The sequence below is a fragment of the Strix uralensis genome, chromosome 1, assembly GCF_047716275.1.
Source record: "Strix uralensis isolate ZFMK-TIS-50842 chromosome 1, bStrUra1, whole genome shotgun sequence".
Taxonomy (NCBI): Eukaryota; Metazoa; Chordata; class Aves; order Strigiformes; family Strigidae; genus Strix; species Strix uralensis.
In genome coordinates, this window is record NC_133972.1 from 63,959,572 (window position 1) to 63,982,676 (window position 23,105).

General features: G+C 38.9%; 1 protein-coding gene across 14 annotated transcripts in view; it reads left to right on the plus strand.

Moving 5' to 3' along the window:
- Positions 1–23,105, plus strand: part of KMT2C (lysine methyltransferase 2C) — a 200,517-nt gene that overhangs the window by 47,275 nt on the left and 130,137 nt on the right. For all 14 annotated transcript variants that reach the window (XM_074868992.1, XM_074869002.1, XM_074868983.1 and 11 more), the window contains 2 exons: positions 2,451–2,539; positions 14,821–14,959. In XM_074868992.1, the coding sequence (XP_074725093.1) occupies positions 2,451–2,539; positions 14,821–14,959 (228 nt within the window). The remainder of the gene's footprint in view (positions 1–2,450; positions 2,540–14,820; positions 14,960–23,105) is intronic.

Below are 23,105 nucleotides of genomic sequence, written 5' to 3' on the forward strand. Positions count from 1 at the left end.
TCCAGTGACCTTCACCTACAGGGTTGTGCTGGAGAATACTGAAATGGGGTACTTTTGAAGAAAGCAGAACTATCGTTTAGCTTTGTGATGATTTCAAAGCAATCCTGGTTTAAGTACAAGCCTGTAACTTTGCATTGCAGATGGAGAGTTGGTAGAAGAATAATTAGGATAGGATTTAGAAATAATCCCCGTTCTTAGCTGGTTGTGTTCTGTAAAGCTTTTGAGCATTCTTGCACCAAGGGAAGTGATTTCACTTACCTGCATTCCCATCCTTTCATTTGGTGATGGCTGATGTGCTGGGATATTGTAAAGAACTACAAGAAATGTAATACTTAAATGCTTTTGTTTTCTTACCAGATGCATTGTTTTTATAAGTGTTAGAAGAGTCTTACCTCTTTCTTGCTATATCTCAATCTTGCTGCAAGAGCCTATTTTTTCCAATGAGCATGATGTTCCTTTTGCTCTACTCCCTACTCTTTGTTACGAACGGGAATAAATCTGTGTATGATCTCAGGTGCTGCTGTGAGAAACTGTTGTGTCCTTCCCACTTCCAAAACACGTGTCCACCTTCCGGCCAGCTCACCAGTCGCTGTGCGTGTGGATGGGCTGATATGGTGGCTGAAGGGAGGAGTATAAGATAGTTTCTCCTGGTCACTACAGTGTATTCTGGTTTAAATATTTGTGACACATGGGTTTTAAGAAACTACACTGGAAGCTTGTAAATTGGCAAATAACTGAAGAGGATGCTGGCTTTTGTCTTGTCTAAGAAGACTATTACTTACTTTGTGTGTTACGTGTATACTGTCACTGCTTATGGATAAGCAGGCAAGGGGAGAGATAACCTTGTATCACTAGGGTTGCCACTGCGCCCACGTTTTTCAGCACTGTCCTGAACAAATTTTGTAGGGATGCCAAGAAGAGTCCTTCTGTCCTCTTGCTTTCCCCTCCCCCCCACTCCTTTGTAAATGGAGTGGGTTTTTTCAGTCTTTTGTTTGAGCCTCATTTTAATTCTTCTTTTCCTCCTTTGCAGAGACAAAACTGGCCCCAACACAATTTGAAGGAATTCTCTTGTTAGGTAGTCCAAGACAGTCACTCCTGTTCTAGCAGGAGAACTACACATGTAGACTCAAAAAATGGTTCCAGTTCCATGCATGTTATCCTGTTTGATCCATGAGAACCGAAGATATTGTACAATAGAGTTTATTTTGTAGCTGATTGAGCAGATCTAGTTCTGTGGGAATAGTTTGGATAGATTTAAGTGTTACAAGACTCTACAAAAAAAGAAAATGCTGGTTTTGGAATGATTTAATAACTTAAAAAAAACCCCAAACTCTTTTTACCCTAACATAGAACTAAACCCAAACCTTTCAGAATCCTCCATGAAAGAGGAACCGGAGCGGTTTTGTTGGGGGGGGGCAGGGGGGAGCAAGCAGGGTGCCTGTGTGCTGGCCTGCGTGGCATCCTGATTCAAGGCATGTCGGTTGGGTGAATGGTTGCCTTGGGAGCTCTGGGACGTTGGAACCGCTGAGATGCCCCAAACCGCTCAGAATTTGTGTACTTGGAATCAGAAGCTCGCAGGGTCTCCCAGGCTTTCCGTCAGCACACCAGGCAGGTTGCCAAGTAGCCTGAAAATTTGGGAGGCGAGGTGCCAAGCTCTTGGCTCCCTTTCAAATGGGCTGCTGAACAGCTGGGAATCTGGATGCTTGGGCTTTGCAACAGCCCACCACGTTAGTTGCTGAAGAGCCAGGCAGGGAAAAAAGGCTGGAATTTGTGGCACAAACCTGTCTGCTTTCCATCAGACCTTGGTTGAAATTGAAACAAATCTGCCAGGTATTTTGGTTCTGATGTGCTGTCCTCACGTGATGACTTTCTTAATGTGATGACATCTAGTCATCTCTCATAACATTTTATTTCATGTGTCAAAATATTTGTTTCACGGAAAATAATACATGTTTCAATTTAATTGCTTTAGTGTCATTATTATTCTATAGAAATTTCTTCCAAGAATGCTCTGGTTGGATCAGTATCTATTTTATAGTGTATGTAACTGCTGGCCAGATTTTTGGATTGTGTTGTCTCATATCTAGCTATAGTTACTTTCTGAGTGGAGTAAACAGGATACCTGTATTTTAAAATCTTGCCAATTTAATGTATCTTTTGTTCAGTAAAATTTGTTATTATATTTTTCTTGTAAGAATAATCAGAAAAACTTAAGGGACCAACTGCCGATTCAGGTGTACATTGTTAAGAATATTACCTAGAACAGGAAGAAAGGGGAGGAAACTGATTGGTACAAAACTTAAATCATGGGTTAGCTTAAATGTTACATAATTTAGTGCTGACAATTATCCTTCAAAATGCAATTATTTAAATCCTAATTTAAATCTAAAACTTTAAAATTTTAAAACTGCTTTCAGTTTAAAAAGAGTTTTCCCTTCTTATGTTTGCAGGCCTCGGAGTAGAGGAAAAACTGCAGTGGAGGATGAAGACAGTATGGATGGTTTGGAGGCAGCAGAAACAGAAAACACTGTGGAAACAGGTAATGAGAATATAGTGTTGATGCTGACTTGATTGTTTCTCTCTCGGAAATGCATTTAATTGTGCAGGACTTTAGTAGACAAATATTTAATTTTGTAGTATAAGATGTGCATTTGGGCAGATAGAAAAATACCCTGTATTATTTAAACCTATATTAATTAAAGCTACATGAACCTATATTAATTAAAGCTATATGAACCTATTGCTTTTAAATAGTCTAATGGGAATGCCTTCATAGTGTAGTTATATAGAGGTTCTTTTCCTGGTCTTGCAAGTCTGTATCTAACAAAAATAAGAGGTCTGAAGCAGTAGCTGCTATTTTTAGAATACCTACCAAAATATAGTATTACTTATTGACCTGTATCTTCAGCTGACTATAGCAGATTATATACCAAAGGGATAACTGGGATAACCAAATGTTAATGCTTCCTACTGCTGCTTAGGAAACAAGATAAGTCTCTGTTCTTGCTTTTGTAAATATTGGTTATGATAGTACCCAAATGCTTCTGTTACCAGAGGGATCTCATTTTACTGGACCGAGTACTGTTGCAACAGTCTGTGATTTCAGTTCTGGCAGGTTAAGAGTCTAAAGAGACAAGCAGATGAGCTAACACACAAGATAAAGGCCATGGTGAAGAACTGTCATCTCTCTGCCAGGCACATGTCTGTAGCCATTTGCCTGTTTTTAACCAGGGACTGAATATGTGTAGAAAGATGAAACCTGCCAGGAAGGATGATGCCATGGCCAATTGGCGGAAGTTTGTTGGTTTGACAGAAATAAGCTTTAAAAAATGCATTGAGACATAAGGGTTTATAACTTTAATTAGGTGGCCCTATATGTGTAATGAGCAAAGTGGAAGGAAGTGCGGAGATGCTAACAGCAGAAGCTGGTGGTCAGGGTGGGAATTGCATGAAAATGCCAGCTGAGTGAAGGGAGTTGTCAAATTACTCTCTGAGTTGCTAAGTAAAGGAGGTAGAGTTGTAAAGTCCTTAAAGATGAAGGTAAGAATCTGTGCTTAGTGTAGATTTGTAGGGAGAACAAGTAGAGGACCTCGCAGGAGCCATTTTGCAGCAACATCTTATATAGACCATACAGGAATGTGGTTGCAGTAGTGAAAGCTATAAAAGAAGAGACTGAAATTACCAAGTGTATGGAGGATGAGCTTCAACTCTATATGCTGGTTTCTTGCTTCTTACTTGCTAGCTGGTGAATGGTGATGGAGGCTTTGTACTCGAGCCTCTATGCTTTGGGGAGTGTTATGAGCGTTTAGTCACAACTTGTGTTGAATCTAAGTGTTGTTGATGGTTTGTGGAGGGAGTCTAGATTACATTATAATACAAGGATGCTGCATTGTTTTATTCTGTCAGTTGTTTTTCTGACTCTGGTAATAAGTTGATGGTGGTAGTGAACTTGGAGGGTCTTTTCCAGCTTGTACAAGTAGAGAATTACCAGTTACTAAAGTTGAACTTGAAAAAGTTGTAGAAGATACTTGTCTGTAGAAAAACAGAGTAGGGGAAAGGAAGGCAGCTAGTTCTAATTGTGTCCTTTATTCCATCTATTACTCTTCCTATCCCATGTGCTAGAAACAGTCTTATGAAAAGCAAAGGGGACAGAAACTGTGATTTATAAGTGGTAAGTTTTGTAAATTTTAAATATGTTTTTTTTAAAAAAACTCAAACCAAAAAGAAATTCAGGCTTAACAACTGCTGGTACACTACTGTGTAGGGAATTTAGTGATAGATATATCTTTTTGGCATTACGTGTCATTATTACGAAAATTCCTCAACAGAGATCTGAGAGCAGCTTTTACTTTGAAAGAGAGGGGGACACAGATAATTATTTTTAAGGCTTCAAGAGTGCATATAGATAAGTCTCTGCATTATCCTCATCAAAACCATCCTGGCTGTCACAGAGGGCTGATGCTTATTTCTAAAGGTACAGACAACAGCGGAACACTGTGCTAGAAATCCTGATAGACAAAGGCTCCATTGGGTCTGCTGCTGAAGTGATGCACCATCACTTCAGTGCTGAGCCCAAGATGATTTTGCAAACTGTACTCTAAAGTGAAAAGAAGCCTTGTAAAAGTACATAGGTCTGAAATCCCATTTTGACAGGGGGAACTAGAATAGACTTGAAAGAGCATTAGTGTCTTGAGCAGTTTGTTAGAGACAGAATTGCAATTATGTTATTTTAAAAGCTGAACACCGTATGACTTGATAGAGTTTTAATCATATTAATTGAAAAGACTGCTTCCTTTAAAACTTCTAAGTGCTTATCTGTGTTAATAATAAAGTGTGGGAGAAGGAGTAATCCCAGTTTATTGCTCCATGTAAAACAGTATTATTCGAAGTATATTTGTGTTTCAGTTTATGAATTTTTACTTTGACTAAAAGGCTTTTTAGTTTGTTTTCTTGCAGAAGGTGGACTTGCCAACCATTTGCTGTAGTAGTTGGCAAACCAAACCACAATATAGTAATACTACAAAACTCAAAATGAGATCATCTGAACATAGAAAAACTCTTGATGTGCAACTTCTGTCATATTTTGAGTTTCTGTATTTCTTTTCCATTGTTTGGTTCATGTGTTTAGTATAATCAGGAATTCTTTTACTGTGTGAGGTTTTTATTTCTGGTTTGTCTGGGTTTGGGAGGTTGTTTCTATTTTGTTTTATTTATGGAGTCTAGCATTACTAGTGTGCTTTTGTGAATTAATTTTCATAAAATGAGAGAAGCCACGTTATAAATGTTGTATTCAGTGTTATGAGTTCTAGTTTTAGAGGGGAAGGGAGGGAGCAATGCAGGAGGAATGAGAACTTTCCTCACAGGGAGGGAAAAAGAAGATGCCCCATATAATCCCACCAAGTATAAAGAGTTGTTTTCTAGCTGTCAAATCTTTTATGGGGAAAAAAGCAAGGGAGGATGTATATACTAAACATTATACATTCTTTCCATTTGTAACGTTGACACAAATATCTGTTAAAAAGAGAAAAAAATTCTTAAGTGGCTCTTTTGTAATGCTAAGGCATGGCCATTTTAATGGCAGTCCAGGAAACAAGTTGCTACCCTTAAAAAAATTCTATAATCTCCTATGTAAAAAGAGGCAGAATTGGAAGCAAAGCAGGGTAAGCTCTGATCATTTCAGTATGGGTCATTATCCCCGCCAACTACAGTGATTTCTGAGCCCTGCCCTTTTTCTGCCAAGTGCTATGTGTGCTTTTAATATAAATGAACATAGAATTCTTAAGACGGGAAAGAGAGGAGGGATTTGGAATTGGAAAAAGGAAATTTCTGAATTTGGGAAAAAGGGCTGTTTGGAGCTGTCAACTTTTTCCTAAAAAATGGTGCTGGCACCTGCTTCTACTGAATCATTAGACTTTCAGCTTCTTGTCAGCCTCAGGATAGACTCCTTTCCTTTACCCACCAGGCCTGTCTGTCTTGCTGATTTCTTGGTTTATCCCTTAGTGACTGTTTTGCTTCTCAGCTTTGTATTGGTCTTTCCAGTTGTCTGTTACTTACTCCATTTTTCTTCACTGTGGTTCCCACCAGTAACTTTACACTGGCATTTTTCTATCCAACCAATGTTGAGGTTACCCCTCCCTCCCATCATTTTAGCACCCACAACGTCACAGAATGGTTGAGGTTGACAGGGACCTCTGAAAGCCATCTGGTCCAACCCCCCTGCTCAAGCAGGATCATGAAGAGCCAGTTGCCCAGGACCATGTCCAGACAGCTTTTGAGTATCTCTATCCTTGGACATGCCACAAACTCTCTGGGCAACCTGCTCCAGTGCTCAGTCACCCTCACAGTAAAAAAGTGTTTCCTGATGTTCAGAGGGAACCTCTTGTGTTTCAGTTTGTGCCTGTTGCTTCTGGTCCTGTCAAGACCTTCCAGCCATTAACACCTTGCACTTTTCTGGCTATCGGTAAAATACAGTTTGGTGTAGAATGCTGTGTTTTCCTGTAGGTCACCTTGTGTTGGTCCTCTCCATAAGAGGAGTTTTCTTCTGATGAGTGAAACTCTGTGATGGCCAAAAAAAACCTCAAACCAAAACACAGAAGTCTGTAAAGCATGTGCCTGTGTGTGCACATATATATACAAATACAAAGTACGCTAATCTAAAGAAAGAAGTAATATGACAAATAATCTCCTGATAAGCTTTCTATAGGTTTGGTGGCCCTCTCTTACTAATGAAGATCTAGCTTCTGCTTCTTTTCCCCATCTTCTATTAGCTTCAGCAAGTTTCTGTACTTGCCATTTTCTTGGTTCTGCATTTAAGTTGGCTGAAACTGAGTTCTCTTGTGGTAATTCTTTGATTATTCCCTCTTTTTTTTTTTTTTTGAGAACACTTGTGAAATATCCAACTCATCCTAGAGTCTGTAATTCTTCCTGTCTTTGTGTCACATAAAAATGTTGAGATTCAGACTTTAATCTGGGAAAAGTGCAATGAAATAAGTTTAGTTTAGCTGCTGAGTGTCTTGGGAAACTCACAGTAAATCCATCGGGTATTCTGTTTACTATCTGTACCATGTCAACCAATTCTTAAAATAAATTAGTACTTAATAACAGACCGTTACCTCCCCATGGTGTCTAGAGGCTTCAGAATTGATAATACATAAAAGAATCTGTATGATTTTATCAACTGGTAGCTCCTTGCCTTGTCATCATTAATGTTGTTTTCAGACCCAGTGGCATTGCCTGGCCAGTTGATTTCTTATTGAACATCACGTTAACTCCCTGAAGTCTTCCTCTAACCAGCCTCTTTTGTATTGGTGCAAATCACAGAAGAACCAGAAACAAACACTTCTTGGTGAAGGAAAGTTGTCTGTGTAAGAAGCTGCCAGAGAATTTTGGACTAACTCAGAATCTCATCAGCTTTGAAGCAGCCTGAAAAGCACTTACCTAGAGAAAAAAATTATTGCAATATCCTACTGATTAGAGAAAATGCAGTCACCTTTTGTACCAGTATGAACCATACTGAGCAGAGCCTCCCACTAAGATAAGTAAAACACACCTAAGAGCAAGTCCTGGTTTGGGTGAATCAGTGGCAAAAGCTCACATCAACTTGTTAACAGCAAATCCACTTTGTGCTTTTCAGACAGATACTTAGGCCTCATCACTGTATCACTTACCACTTCTAAAAATTAATGAAAGGAAGAATTAACATCACTGAGGGCATTGCTTGTAGATCAAATTTGTTCATAAATATTTTGGGCAAATACATGCTTTAAAATGCCCTTACATATGTTTTAATGCATTTAATAGTACTTGCCATAAAAGGAGTAGTTCCGTCTTTCTTATACAGCTGACTCCTACCTCTCCAGCCACTGGAAAAATTAGCAGAACTGAAGCATCTTGTTGTTATTATTATAAGCATATTACTATTTGTCATTGTATTCTGATAACTTTTTTGTAAGGAGGAAACCAAACGCAACAGGAAGTTATTTGATACTTGCTTTCAAATCATTAGAGGCTTACTCAATAATAACATCTATCGTCATGCAGGCTTAAAATGGGCCATTTAGAAAAATCTTATTTTTTTCCTCCTGACAGATATCTCTGTCTCAGGTGTTTTGAGAGCAGGTAGGATATTTTGTAGTAGGTAGAATCTGTTACTTCCAAATAAATTCTAACCTCACTGAGTTTTTCATTGTGGAGGTTATTTCTAAAATGCAACCTCTGTTTTTGTTTATTTATTCAGTAGTGCTTTTGCAGTTTTGATATCAAACTATGCTTTGTTAAACATGACCAACAAGTTTTGGAAGGAGTTTTCAAGGACCCAGAATATTCCACCTTCCAGTTGCCCCGAAGCTTAGTGCTGGTGCTGCTGCTATGTCGTGACATGATGGCAGAATTTGCATTGACATTACCAGTCAAATATATTGAAATACTAACATGTATCTTGTGTGCTGTACACTCTCTTCCTCAATGGAAACAGTGCTGGTTTGTGTACGATTTAGTTCTATGGATCCCTCTCCATTGTTTGATAATGCTTTGTTGAGGCTAACTCTCCAGTTTGGTAGAAGAAATATTACAAAAATTGAGACCCCAGTCTCACCTAATTAAAATCATAGTATAAATCGGGTTGGCTTTGGAGTCCCATAAAGCATCTGCCCTGGTAATCCTTTCCTAGGTCAGGTACAAAAAGGAAGAAAGTACAAAAGGGAAGAAAGTAGTGGGTAAAAGAAACTTATTTAGTGTAATAAAAAGAGGTACCCACTTGCAAGGCACTGAAAACTGACTACAGAAAACTGAAAGACTCTTAAAATCAGTAGTAGTGCATGCAAAAGAACATGCAGGAGAAAATCACCATCCTAATTTTGTATCTCAAATAGCTGTTGCTACCTGAGCAAGTGGTACTGTAGTTCTTCTGAGAACTGCAGTAGCTTTTATAAGTCAAAATCAAATTCTACAAATCAGTGGCAAATGGATAAGGGGGGAAGAAATATCAGTGTGGTGTTTTGTTGTTGTTTTCTTTTTTTTTATTTATTGCTGTTGCTTTATAAACCCGTGACATGACTGCATGTTAAATGCCATGTGCAGTTCTGCTTCCCCTTCTCCATAAGGACGAACAGTAATTGGGAAAGTACAGGAAAGGCCAGCAAGTATGAGAAGTAAATAATAGCTTCTGTGCAGGGAGCAGTTAAGGTAAAGACTTCAGCCTGAAATGATATGACCGGAGAGGAATTTTAATAGAGTCCCACAAAATGATGAGTGATACAGAGAAAATGAACAGGGAATGATGATTCATTTTGTTGTGCAACACAAAAATTAGGGGACATCAGGTCATGTTCAGAGCACAAAGGTAGGTGCATTTGCACTTGGCATCTACTTAAATTATAGAATTCATTGCTAGTGGAGCTTTGGGCATGAGAAATTTACATGGGTTTCAAAAAGTCCTGAACAAATTAATGGAAAAATAATCAGATTAGTGCTGCTGAATACCACCCCTAGCTTAGAAAGTTCCTCAGTCACGGACCACTGTGAGTTTGTTATCAATAATATGGTGTCTTATGTTTAGAATGACCGAAATTATAGTTTAAATGGTCCTACATTGAAAACCTTATTTTTATTCTATAACCGGTACAACATTTGCACAAAGTTATTTTCTGTATAAAATGTATTTAATAAATGGGAGTCCTATTTGAATGAACAGTATCAAAATAGACACTGAAATGTACAAAAAAGAATAACTGCAGGCTTTCTTCTCATCTCTCTATAATAACTGTTGCAGTAAGTAAAATCACTGTGATGTCCTTCAGATAGGAAAAAATAGGTAAGTGGTGGTTTTAAAAGAAAATACATGTGCAGCACTTGCAAAAAAACCCAGCAGAACATTTCTGATACAGTTGTAGGTTTTGTTCTTTATTGTTGTGAATAAAATTTTACAGTGTTGACTTAAGATGAAGAAAGTATGCCTCTGTCTGTGGAGAAATGGATTGTGCATGTGGTTATTACTGTCACACTCAAACTTCAGTATGGTTTTTTCCCTTTCTCTGCCATGGTTCTGTTTTTTAGCAGGCAAGAATAGATGGCTACAAACTCAGTGTAGCCCAAGTAGTGGTGGCAGTTGGTAGCCATCACTCTCGGTGTGTCTTTCAATATGCCTTGGCTTGCCTTGCTGCTGTCTGGAGTGGTTGCAGGTGATCTGCACGGGACCAGTTAGCTCCAGTGTGTCCGTTTGTTCCCCTGTCTATAGCTGCCTAAAACCTATACATACAAAGTTACAGTATGTGAAAGATTTCTGCACATAAGTGATCACTGTGCATGCCAGTCTGAATTCCTCAGACACTAGCAGGAGAGGTGATGTTTCTATGCAATTGTGTCCAGAACAGTAACTATGAACTCTGACTAGTGGAAACTTGTTTTGGTCCTAAACTCGGACAGTGAGTGAAACTAGGGAATTACCGTACTAGATAAGCATTTTATATTCATAGTTTACATTCCCTTGTTAGGATTTCTTTTCATGTTGTTGCTACACTGATCTGGTTTCTTCATCTGTCTAAACTACTAGAACTAGAGCATTTTGGTATTGCTTGTACTTCTGTAGAACCCTACAAGGCTGCATAAAACACCTTGTCCCGTTTGTCATTTTCTGATGCAGCACTACCCTTTCCTTGTGAAAAAATAACACCTGCAACCGCTGGTTAAAAGCTTGTTACTCCCTCTTGCATCACATCTCAGTAAACAGCAGTCGAGACCCCTGAAATGTCCTTGCTGTGTGTGGCGATACTGGAGTTTTCCAGCCTGCAATACTTTGTGTTCTTACTGAAAGTTTTGAAAGCTCATGACATTTGCTTTGTTTTCTGCCAGTCTGGCAGTAGAGTCCCAATCAGCAAACTGGTTTAACAGTCAACTTGTTGCATCTAAACAGTAGTAGAATATTTATTTAATGTTTATGACCGCTGTTTTTCTTATTTTTTTTCAGTGTCACTATATACTGAATATTATAAGATTTTAGAAGAGATTTGTTTTGTGGCAGAACTCTTACAATATTTTCAGTTTTGACTTGGAAAGTAGTTTCTAACTTTTAAAAAAACCCCACTTTTGGATATGCTGGTGTCTTTTCTTTGCCTGATTGCCATAGCAGAGCCCAGACATGTATCTCCTTATCTTGCTGTAGGTTTACTCAGGTGGCTTGCAGCATAGTGTCATGTGATTACTAGAAAACAGAAAAGGATTATTTGTAACAAAAGAACTTTTTAGATCTTTAGTTGGTGTTGCTTCATCACTCTTGCTTCATCACATCCCCAAAGAAATCTGTGATCATGTAATAAAATTCCAGCCAGCACCAGAATCTTCCTTCCCACAAGCATGCATGTGACTGCAGCAGGGAACCGCTGCCATGGATGGGCTTACTAAAATTCGGGCTTCCACCTGTGAGTCTACATGTCCCACGCATATCTCTTACATGGGGAAAGGTTTCTGAGCCATCTGAAGATAGAGCAGGAAAAGAGGAAATTCTCAGCACAGTTGTTACTCTGAACATTTTAAATTTCTGTATAAGACCTGTAAGTAAGGAGACCAACTACTATTAGGAAGGTGGGTAATCCACATAAACAACTGAGAATAGTATGTGGTATTTGTTATTTTCTTTGAGTATTCACTGCATTTTGCTGTAGAAGGAGGAATAAAAACAATTCAGAGAAGAAATTTTTGAATGCTTAAAATATGGAATCTTTGTAGAGATAATTTTCCTCATTTGAAAAATTTCAAATTACTTCTTAAACAGCATAAAACCTAACGATTGTCTTTTCAACCCGGAGCCCAATGTATACATCTTATTTAGGCAAATATGATGAAAGTGTTAATTAAAAGAGAAATTTAATACAGATGCGTTAAATCTTATCCATCCCAGTGACTTCCCTGCATATCTGTCCCCTGTCTATGTTAGGCAGTTTTTCTTTTTTTTGCTACTATTTTGTATCTCCACCCTTGGCGATGCTCAAAAACCATCTGGGCATAGTCCTGGGCAGCTGGCTCTGTGTAGCCTTTTGCTTGAGCAGGGGGTTGGACAGGGTGACCTGCAGGCTGCATTCTAGCCTCAACTGTGTGTTTCTGTGAATATACCTGAGTTGTAAAGTGTATGGAAGTCTCAACCCTTTTGATGGCCCATGTGGACAGGAACTCTACTCCTTGTACTTTTGGGGATTTCTTTTAACCTTAATAAGGAAAGAAAGCCTTTCTGTCCTCACCAGTCAGGTGGGGAAGAGCTATTGCTGTAATTGTCTTCAATAATAAATTTTTTTAAAATGCTATGTTTTCCTAGTATTTTCCTCATGTTTTAATAATGGATAGTGACATTAAAAAAGAACTTAGAGACATTTGGGAATTGTGCAGTTGTTTTTTTAATTCTCGGTTCCCCCACCAACTCATTATACATGGGCAAGACCTTCATTGTGATAGGAACAGTCATGAAAATAGGATGCAAAATAAAGCCTTATATATGAATCTGCAAATGAGGTTCACATTTATTAATCATTCATGGTTCCTTCATTCCCAGAAGCTTCAAAGTAGGATGCCATAACCAAGTCTGATGAACATTCATTAAATACAGTGAAAAGCAGTTAATGTATTGTGCCAGATGCTTCCAAGAACATCTCTGAGGCAGTGGTGAGGGTATTTGCTGTCCCTTTGCCATGCCAGTGCCAGACCCCCATCACCTAGGAGTTTGACTCGTAAAATGCATTACTTCTGTTCTTCCTTAATCTTCTGTTGGAAAACTTTTCACAAAGTTGAAGTATGGCATGCACAACTAACATAAACGCTATTTTCATTCTGTTTGGTGAGCACCATGTTTTCAGTCTTCCAACGGCATATTGAGACACAGTTTGGTTTATTGCAGAGACAGCAGTTGAGATGTTGTTTGTCTCATTTAGTATAATTTGGGTCCCTTCTTTTCTAGAGAAGCAAACAGCAGGGGAAAAAGCACCATAAGGATGGAAGCTCATATAGTCGTAGTGATAGTGAAACAATCTGTGTCTTTTCACGTAGTCCAGAGTTCTTGAGAATGAGTTAGTGCCTGTGAACTTTGCCTCTCCAGGGTAATGGCTGCCCATTAATGTATAATGAGATGAAAGCTGGCAAAGAGTAAATGGCTTTTGCTTACTTGAAAGTTTCTGCAGGCACACAATAAAGGAGAGTTCCTCTTGCGAAGTTTAACTAGGTTAAATAAAGTCACCAAGATGGATCAGAGCAAGGCCACAACTTCTGGTGGTCTTCCTTAAACACTTCATGCGTGGTTGTCCTGGGCTGTGTTGTGGGTTTTTTAGCGCTCTGCATTGAGATTGTATTTAGAAATTTGGGGGTTACTTGCACAAAATTATCCTTCAAATCCAACATACTTTGGAAATGCACTACAGACTGCTATGAATGGTTCTGCTGGACGCTACCTGTTTCAGGAGTCCTTGTCCAGAAAAGGTTGCAGGGATTGTTTGTTCAGACGTGCCAAAAACTAAGGGTGTGGGGTTTTGGTTTAGTTTGGTTTGTTTTCTGTATGGAGCCATTTACTATCACAAGGGGTGTATTCCCAACAGAATATTTATTTAGTGTCAAATGACTGTCCAGCATTTTTTTTTTCAGGATAGGGTGGTGGAATGGGTTTAATGCAAGCCATTTGCCTTTCAGACAGATAGCCATTTTTGGATGTTTCAGATGTCCAAAACCATTTCAGATGTATATTACTGAGTAACTTAAATGAAATAGGTGAAGCAATTCCAGTTTACACCAGCGCAAATAAATGTCTGGCACACCCTGTCATGAATGGGAATTTCTTTAGGTGACGTGCAGCCCAGGCACAGGTCCTTGGTCTGGATGGATATAGCAGGCATGGACACTGACAGGAGAAGGCAGTAGTGTCTTAAGCTGGATATACCAAAGAACATGTGCCAGAGTCCTATGATTTTTATGTTATTTAGGTTTCAAAATCAAAGTATGAAGGAGTACGGAAATACTGAATTTTATTGGTCTACAGCCTTGACCCTTGTGCCTGTGCATTCTGATGCACTTGGAGCAGCACACTGCCGTGTCCTCCTGGCAAATCCCTGTCTCACTCTGTGCAAAGGAGGAAACCAAATGGGAAGAGCATTTAAGTTGCACAGACAGTGGCAACTTGTTTCATGTTTCTGAGCAAAACCAAACTTTCTAGGCACACAAGTAGTATTGTCAGCTGTAGATGTATATACTTCTGTCTATCAAGTAATCTGAATTAAAAGGATGTTGCAAAAACTGCTTGTATTCCTACAGTTCGAAATGAAGTTCAAGCTGACATAAACTGTGTCCTTCCTTCCTTCGCCACCTCAACCCTGTGCCATCATAGAGTTAGTGTAACTAGGAGTGAACTTGTGCAGGGAATTGATCAAAGTTAAAGCTCTGGGAGGAAGAAAGGTTTATTATACCCCAGATTAGTGTACTCACCCTGATGTTTGTTCATGAATGGCAGAGCAGGGGCACAAAGGCAGATGCAGAGAGAATGAGAATGTCTAAAACTGCAGCCTCGTGTGAAAAGGTTGTCACTGAACAATGCTCCCCCTGCCCCATTCCTCACTACTTACTGTGGTATACTGTGTTATGGAAATAACTTTATAAGCATTCAGTTTCATGTTTTAGCTAGATTTGAAGGGTAGTATTTTCCTACTCTTTATTTTGTTGTGTCTGAGAACATAGTTACATGGGATAATCTATTTATACATAAAGTGGATGTTTGCAGCACAAAGGAAAGTTTACAGATGTCTTTATAGTCTAAATAAATAAATAAAATAAATATTGTTCTTATTTTTTGAACAGAAGTCAAAGAGCAATCTGCAGAAGAGGATGCCCAAACAGAAGTGGACAGCACCAAGCAGCTAACACCAGTCCTTCAGCACTCAGTATCTGAGGAGTCTGCAAGCTCCACTGCCTCTGTGGGTGTGGAAGCTAAAACCAGGTTAGTGAGTGAGGAGGCAGGTGCTGAGTCAGGGCAGGGCTGGGAGTCAGGTAATGGGGTGCAGAGTGCTTGGGGCACAGGCTTGGGACGTGCCACTGGTGCTTTGAAGTACTGGCAACAGCAGCCTGTGCTTCAGACTGATGGCTTAATTGGTGTATAGGGAGCTCAAGGTGAAAAGCATGTTCCTTGAGTGTTGTCCTCAGACTACACTGAGGATTACAGCGTATAGTTGTTTTAATTTAAACAGTCATAAGTGATATGAGATAAAATGTGGCTACTGAACCTTTTGTGTTAGCAAATCCATATAAAGTAATTTCTGAAGTTTCAGCTTGTATGTCTACATTTTTAGGAACAAAGTAAAACATATCTTGTCATTTCTACTGGGTTATTCCTTATTTCAGAATTTATAATAGAGAAAACAATATTTGTATCTTTTTAACTTTTTATCAATATAAATTACACAAAAAGTAAAGAAAGTATTAATTGCATTGTTTGAGGGAAAACAGAACACATTGTCTGTGACCACTGTTGAAACGGTGTCACAGAATTCTAGCAGAGTTCCTATGCTGAAGGCCTGATAACAGCTTATAACCCAGTGGGTCTGTTCTGCTGCAGAGACTGCTGTTAACCAGTTACCAGACAGTTACAGGTGTAATTATATTTTGACAAACTTGGAGAGAATTGTCGTCATCATTTTACTTCCTCCTAATCCAACACAGAGCATATTTTCCATGCACAAAAAATTACTTCATCTACTTGCTGCATATAGAATTTTCATGTTTTACATGCTCACAAACTTCTTGGGTTCCAAGAGATACTTCCCTTCTTATAGAGAATTTCGGTTAAGTAGATTTTGTGTGTATACCTGAATGAAATACACAAAAATTTCTGTTCTTAATGGAATTTTCCAAAGCTGGTATTAAATTGCAGTAGATATGCAGAGCAACTTGAACTGAACAGCTGTTTTAGTTCTTTATTTGGCCCTGGTTTGGATCATTTGCAAAAGTTTTAGTGCTGTTTCATCCATGCTCTGTTCTTTTCAAGGTTGCTTTCTTGCTTTTATCATGAATAGTTGATTACAGTGCTTTCCCTAGCCATAAACTTGTTTTTTAAAAGCTGGGCAAGTCTTCTAAAAAAAACTTTTGTATGGTCCTGCACCAGCCCTTATTTGCCCTCAGCTTCCTTCCAACTGGAAGTGTTGACTTAAATTAGGCAAGATTGAAAGGCTGTTATGGGCCCATTGCTTTGGCTGATCAAAGCATTGAAAAGCTAAGTATTATTAATTTTTAATTAAAATAGCAATGATCAGACTTTGTTTCTGACATCTTGGAAAGAAACGTATTAAGGAGATGTGAAGCAGTTACTTGGGAGTCATAGGTTTCTCTGACCCCATGTAATTTTGTTTCCAGACTTAGATGCAGAACTGGTGGTAGTTGCAGAAGTCATTTGTGCCCTCATAACAATGAGGGGAAAAAAAAAATAGATTTCAGGGTTTTTTTGGCACTATGTCTTGAACCCTAGCAGAAGAAAGCCTCTTCTGATCTGTGACTTCTTGATCAATCATCTGTATTATTGTCTGTGTTGTGCTGACACTGCCACTGTGCCATGCAGGGGTGGAGAACTGGATTCTCGGTGGCTTGACTCCGTTCTCTTAAGAGAAAATACAACATGTGAAATAACACACACTGATGACTTTCGGTTGTATACTGGTGGGAGGAAATGTATCAAGATTTAGGATAAGGTGTGACTTCATAGAGACTTTAAACCTGTAACTTGTGGAAGTAGTTTTGAAACTGATTTCCAAATAATTTATACTCATCAACTTCATCTCATTTTTGTAAGCTTTTCTGTTTCTATTTTATAGTATAAGTAACTTAATCCAGTGGAAATATTTATACATTTAAAAATAACTTTAGGTATATGAGACGTAGGAGAATTATGGAAGTATATTATAACAGACAGTGCAGGAATTGCCTAGAACACAGCAAAGAACCAAAGCCTCCACCAGAAGTAGATGCAGGTGTAGGTGGAGCTACTTTTGCATCACTTTTTTTCACAGTTGAGTGTAAGACAATGCTGGGTTTCTGTCTTTGGTAGTGAAGATGAAGGATCTGGAGAAGCACAGGACACAGGGCATAAAATGAAGTCTTTTACATGAAATAATTAAATAATTTGCTACTGAAAAATAGTGATTTTAACATAGTAGGATATATCAGAACTAGGATGGGGATTTCGGTAGCTGAGAGATTAGCCAAAGCTTGGCATGTGTCGTATTTTTCTCTGGATCCCTCCTGAGGCTGAGGCTAAATGAGAACATTTAAGAGAAAGGCGAGAGAGAAGATGGTCAATGTTGGAACCTTTCTGAGGTGTGGGATATGGGAGTCCAAGAGAACTGTTGGCTGCAAATGGGATTGGGGTGGGGAATTTAATAACAGATTTAGAATTAATGCTCAGAAAGCAATGTGCTAAAAACCATTAAAATAAATAGTATCTGAGCCATACTCGGGTAGGGAGGCTGAAAGGGGTGAAGCGTGTGTGTGTGTATGCTCGGAAGGAATGAGTGAATTATTGACCACATGTGGGGAGGGGCAATAACGTCAAGCAAAGATAAACTATCAAGCCTGGCAGTGGTAAAAGTAATGCTGCCAGCTCTTATATATCATGAGCATCATGGGTTTTGGAGCCTTTTCCTTTGGTTGTTCCTTTTTTCTTTTTATAAGCCTTGTGAGAAGCTTCTGTCAGCCCAGGACTTATGGCTGAGTGGAATCCAGCTCCTTCGAAAGGAATCTGCTCCCTTGGTTTGTGCTGCCTGCAGAGAGCAGGGGAAGTGCAGCCCATGAAGCAGGCAAGCAGCCAGAAACCGGCTGCGACTTACAGCAGAGCCCACTTCTACCTTCCTCCTCTGTTTCCCACATTGTCAACTCCAAGCATTAAAAGCTAACGCGAATGGCCTAGAAACACAATATCATAGAAGAACAAAACACCTTTTGATTAATTTTACTTTCCATCTACTTTCAGAGACTGTAAATTGCATTAATTGCACATTCTCAGTCCTTTTGCCATAATCATGAAGACAGAACATTCTTAAATAAGTAGAAGCTGAGATTTTCACACAGCTTTTTTGATTCTGATACTTTGGTTTGCTAAATATCTGCTCTTGTGAGACTGTCGCTAAAACTACAAAAAAAACCTGACAACACACCTTCCTGCTTTCCTGCTTCACTTGTAATTGGACAAAGCATTTAATTTTCATTCCAGACCAATTGCACTATTCCTCCTTATTTTGTTGCTGCTACTAAAATGAAATTTGGAGTCTGGAGGTGGAGGGCTGGGGTGCTTTATTCCATTGAAAAGAAGTGGTTGATGAACATCTGTTGATTGTGTAGACAAAGAAAATGGTGAAAAAGTAGCTGTGAACTTCTTTATCTTGTTCCTTTTTTTTTTTTTAATCTTCAAAGAAAGTGCATTACAAAACTTGCAATACTCAGTGGAAAAAGAAATTGTGGAGTGGCAGAGAGATCAGATAGTCTGGACAGAATAACACTGCAGTGTTGGAAGAAGCTCTAGATCTTCAGATAAAATACTTAATATTAAAAATAGGTTTAAGTTAAAGTTACAAAGTCAAGCACATATTTTAGAAGATACCAGTATTAAGAATAATTTTGAAACTGATTATTTCTTTTCATGCACATGTATTATGATACAGTTTGTAGTTTTACATGAATGTTTGTTTCGCTACAGGAATTCTTTCTACAGTGGATGGACCTTATGCATGAAACAGGGCACTTGAAATCATGGCAGAGTTTTGCCTTTACACTTTCAGATCTAGATCCATGTACGCATTTACAGTATCTTCCTCTGAAGTCAGTGATTGACTTCTACAACTGCAAAGTGGGGATGGCATTCTTTCGTGTTACAAAAATAAATAATTTAATAATAGTGAAGTACTATTTCAGCATTATATCAGTGACCAGTCTAGCGCAGAGTGAAGTTACTCATTTGGCTTTCAGGGCACAACTTTAAAGTTGTCAGCAGGTAAAGACTAAAACGACACACTGAAAAATGAGAAAAAAGTATTTACTGGTTGTCCATCCTGTCTGTTCGTACATTGACTAGGGAAATAATCTCAAGAACAATTTTATGATGGATCGTTTTTAAAGCAACTCTACCTCAGAGTCATAGGGCGGGAAGGGACCTTTGGAAGTCACCTAGTTCACCTCCTTTTCCAAGGCAGTTATCTACAGCAGTCATTCCTGACAGAAGTTTACATAAATTGCTGTTAAATCTTCCAATAACAAAAACTCCAGATCTTCCCTAAACATTCCCTTCCAGTCTCTTTTTTGTTTTTACTGTTGGAAACACTTTCCTCGCATCTAACCCACACTCTCCTCATTCAGGGTTTATCCCATTACTACTTGTACTATCTGCCACGGATAATGGAGAATAGATTTGTGCAAAAGGCTCTCAGTTTATTTCCCCAGCATGCTTTACCTCATAACAGAAATCCCAAATTTGTTCATACTTTCTTTGTAGATGATGTTTTCTTGAGCTCTGATTCTTCTCACTGTTTTGAGTTCTCTCCAGATGGTCCGCATCTTTCTTGAAGCACAGAAGGCATGCTGCACAAATGGGTCCAAAGAAAGGTTTCACAGGCATCCTTAATCCTGCCTTTTTCTTAGGTTGAACAATTGACATTGTGACAATAATGTGTTTAACGCTCTCATGTAGAACTTGTGCCTTGTGGGATTTGACACCCATGATCAGTGACATTAATGACTGGGCCTTTTAAGTTGCATGGACCTTTGCTCCTTGAATTAATCTGTTACATAAGATGGTCCAACCACAGAAACCATACTTAGAAATGTCTCCTGCCCTGTGTGAGCAGGTGCTCCAGGTTTCTGGAGTCCCACTCTCAGCCTCTTATAGATGTTTTTAGGCAGTTTTCCTGTCTCTCTCCCATCCTACTAAGGCTGCTTGTCTCCCCCTGGGTCTGTCCTGCTGCTTACCTGCAGCTGTCCTGCAGTGGTGGGCAGCAAGCCTAGCACTGGCAGTTCACTGACTGGACAGACTTTCTTTCCTCTGAGAGATGGCAGTCAGACAGACAGAAGCATCCCATGCTTGCAGTCTGTCAGATCATGCTGAAGGACTGATAGCAGTATTTGTTACACAGTGTCCCATGTAGACCAAGCGCAGAAGTGGATGGGATGTCTGCTTTGTCAGACGATTGCACAGACATGTGTTAATCACAGGCGTTGGTAAGAGTTGGGGATCTTAAATTCTGTTCCAGTTTTGAGTGAATACAGCGTCTTCTCTCATTTCTTCCAAATGTCACTTTTTCTTTTTTTTTTTCTTTTTCAACTGCAGCTTTCTTTGTCAGACTCTTGTCTTTTTTTCATGTCTTTGACTCCTCATTATGTTCCCATTCTCTTTAGTTTTCTAAGTCTCTGCTCATCAGTTCTAATCGTTGTTTCAGTGTTCACTCAGTTGTAGTTTCTTCTTTTTTGGCTCTTCAGCTGATCAGCATTTTCCTGCCCTCCATCTCCAGTGGCTCCCAGACAGGTGTTTGTGACATGATATTTCTTCACATCCCTTTCTCCATTTTCTTGTTCATTTTCATTGTCAGCTGAGACTGTGTTTTCTTCCTGCTTCCTGTGGCTTTCTGTGTGATCTGTATTATTCCCCACAGTCAACTGTCCTGTTTCTCCATCACCTTCCATTTCCCTTGCACAGCAAGCCCTCTGTTGTGCCCTGACCATTCATTCATCATTCATTCCTTCACTTCCATTTCACAGCTAATTGAAAGTACATGCAATTTAAATGACAAAATCTGGACTTTCAGCATCCCTAAGCTGGTTGCCGAGATGGTCCATGTGAATGTCTGCAGCCTTTGCTGGAAGGATGTCTGTTCATGGGGTAAAGATGGTTCATGTGGAGTCTGCTTGCACATAGGGACTGAGAATTAGTGAAGAGGGTTTTGAGCTTGTGGCTTCGATGTGCTAAAGCTTTGCTTGAGCACATGGGATCTACTTGGTGAGGTTAGAAACATTTGGAGAAATGAGTTTGGACTAATTTTCATAGGGTTACAGAAAGTGTTTTAGTAACTTCAAAAGTGAATACAGTAAAACTTAAAAAGTTTCATAGAGCAGCAGAAAGGTTGATCAAAAACGTTGAGTAGCTTTCCTATGGGGAGTAGTTAAGTAAGCTATGACCCTTCAGTCTGTAAAAGAGATTGGAGGGGGAAGATAAGAGGCTTTCAAAATCATAGGTGACATGGGGAAGGTGGCTGTATATCTTTTAATGCAAGAAACTGAGGATCATCAAATGAAACTTTGAAGGGTTAGCTGCAAAATAAAAGGAGGTGATTCTTTGCACAGCACATAGTTGTATAGAGTGACTTGGAAATCTTTGCCAAAGGATGTTGTGGATTGCTGAAAATTTATGTGAGGTTAAAAGCAGACTGGGCAAGTTCATGAAAGAGAAACTGAGAATTAGTGAATATATAGGAATCACAGCTGATAGAGGGAGGCCCTGAACTGAAAGTACTGGAAGGCATGGTAGTATCATATGTTTGCCCTGCTCTTTAATATCCCCTGTGCATCTGCTTATCCTATTTCTAACACTGACCATATGGGGCTGGATGAACCTTTAATCTGACCCAGCACAGTTTTGACTAAAGAGCCCCACTCTGTTGTATTTCATCTCTTCTGTGAACATATTTCCAAAGAAAAAATACAAACTTTGAATTATGCAGAACAGCATGTTTTTCCATTCCCTAATGTGACTGAACGATGATGAAACTTTCTTGAAAAACTGCTATTTAAAGCCAACTTAGTATATGTTAAATTTCAGTAATTTTCAGGCAGTAAGACCCTACTTAGTGTCCATATAATGTTGCCTCCTAGGAGGTGCTGCTACCTCTCAGAGGTTTAGGCGATTTTGGTGTGATCTATGTTGATTTGCCAAGAGAGGGAATTTGTCTTGAACAGACAATACTTTCTGGGCACAAAGGCACACTGAAGATATAGGCCACAGTACTTCTTATTCTTTGGATTTTATCACTCAGAGGTTAAATCACCTCTCAAAATTGCATGAAGTATCACCTTTCTGGTATGCTCACAGTTGCTGCTATAGGGGATTTTTGTTTGAGAGTATGAGTCAGTTCAGATGGACATTAAAAGATGATTTCTAGATGGCCTTTGAGTAGACCTCTAAGTTCACTTTATTCAGCACTGGCATTCTGGTAACCCCTCATGCATTTAGGGTACATGAAATCCTAACTGAGCTTTAAACATTTGTTTAAATTAAAGCTGACACATATTGATGGTGAATAAGAGCATATTTTAATATTTTTAAAATTCTAAAATGTCAGTAAAATGTGTTGTTTTGGTGGTGGTGTTTGAAGGGTAATGTTCTCTTTCTTTCAAATGAGAGGAGTGTCATTAAGTTGATTATATGGCTGTAGAATTCCAACTGTGCTGGTTTGAAAAAATTGGAAAGCAATTACTGTCTAATGCAGTTTAATTGCTTTGTGAAAACTTAGTTTTAAAACTCTTCACCTGAAGTTCCTGTGAATTCTCTCCCGCCGTCCTTTTTTTAAAGGAATTGTGCTGTGTAAGTTAAATGCTTGTTTCAAAACCAACTTCGTGTAACAGTGTCAAACCACTTCAAAATTTCAAGTTGTTCTGTGATTCAGTTCCTTATTGGAAGGAGAACACTTTGCATGTCAAACGCTTAAATATAGCTTGCAGCTGAGAACTTCTGCATCTTTCTCTTTATGGTATCTCCATGTTGCACTTTTCATCCTTCTCTATCCTTGGTATCATTAATTCAGAAGGGTGATTTATGGGATTGGTAACCCTGTATCCATGTGAAGTTGTTATGCATCGCCTAATGAGTTTTCTTCGGTAGTTTCCTTTCAAGCCTTCTTCATTACTGAAGTCCAGATATTTACAGCATATTTAGATGAAGCTGAAAACCTCAATCTAAAACTCTGAGTTTTAGAATAACTTCACCTCTGTGAATATCTCACATATATTAGAATTCACACTGATGCATCCCCGTGGTGTTGTTTTAAGCCAGAAATCTTTTTTTCACTTAAAATGCAGCTTGCGGGTCTTGATTTGAATTTACATAAATGATACAACGG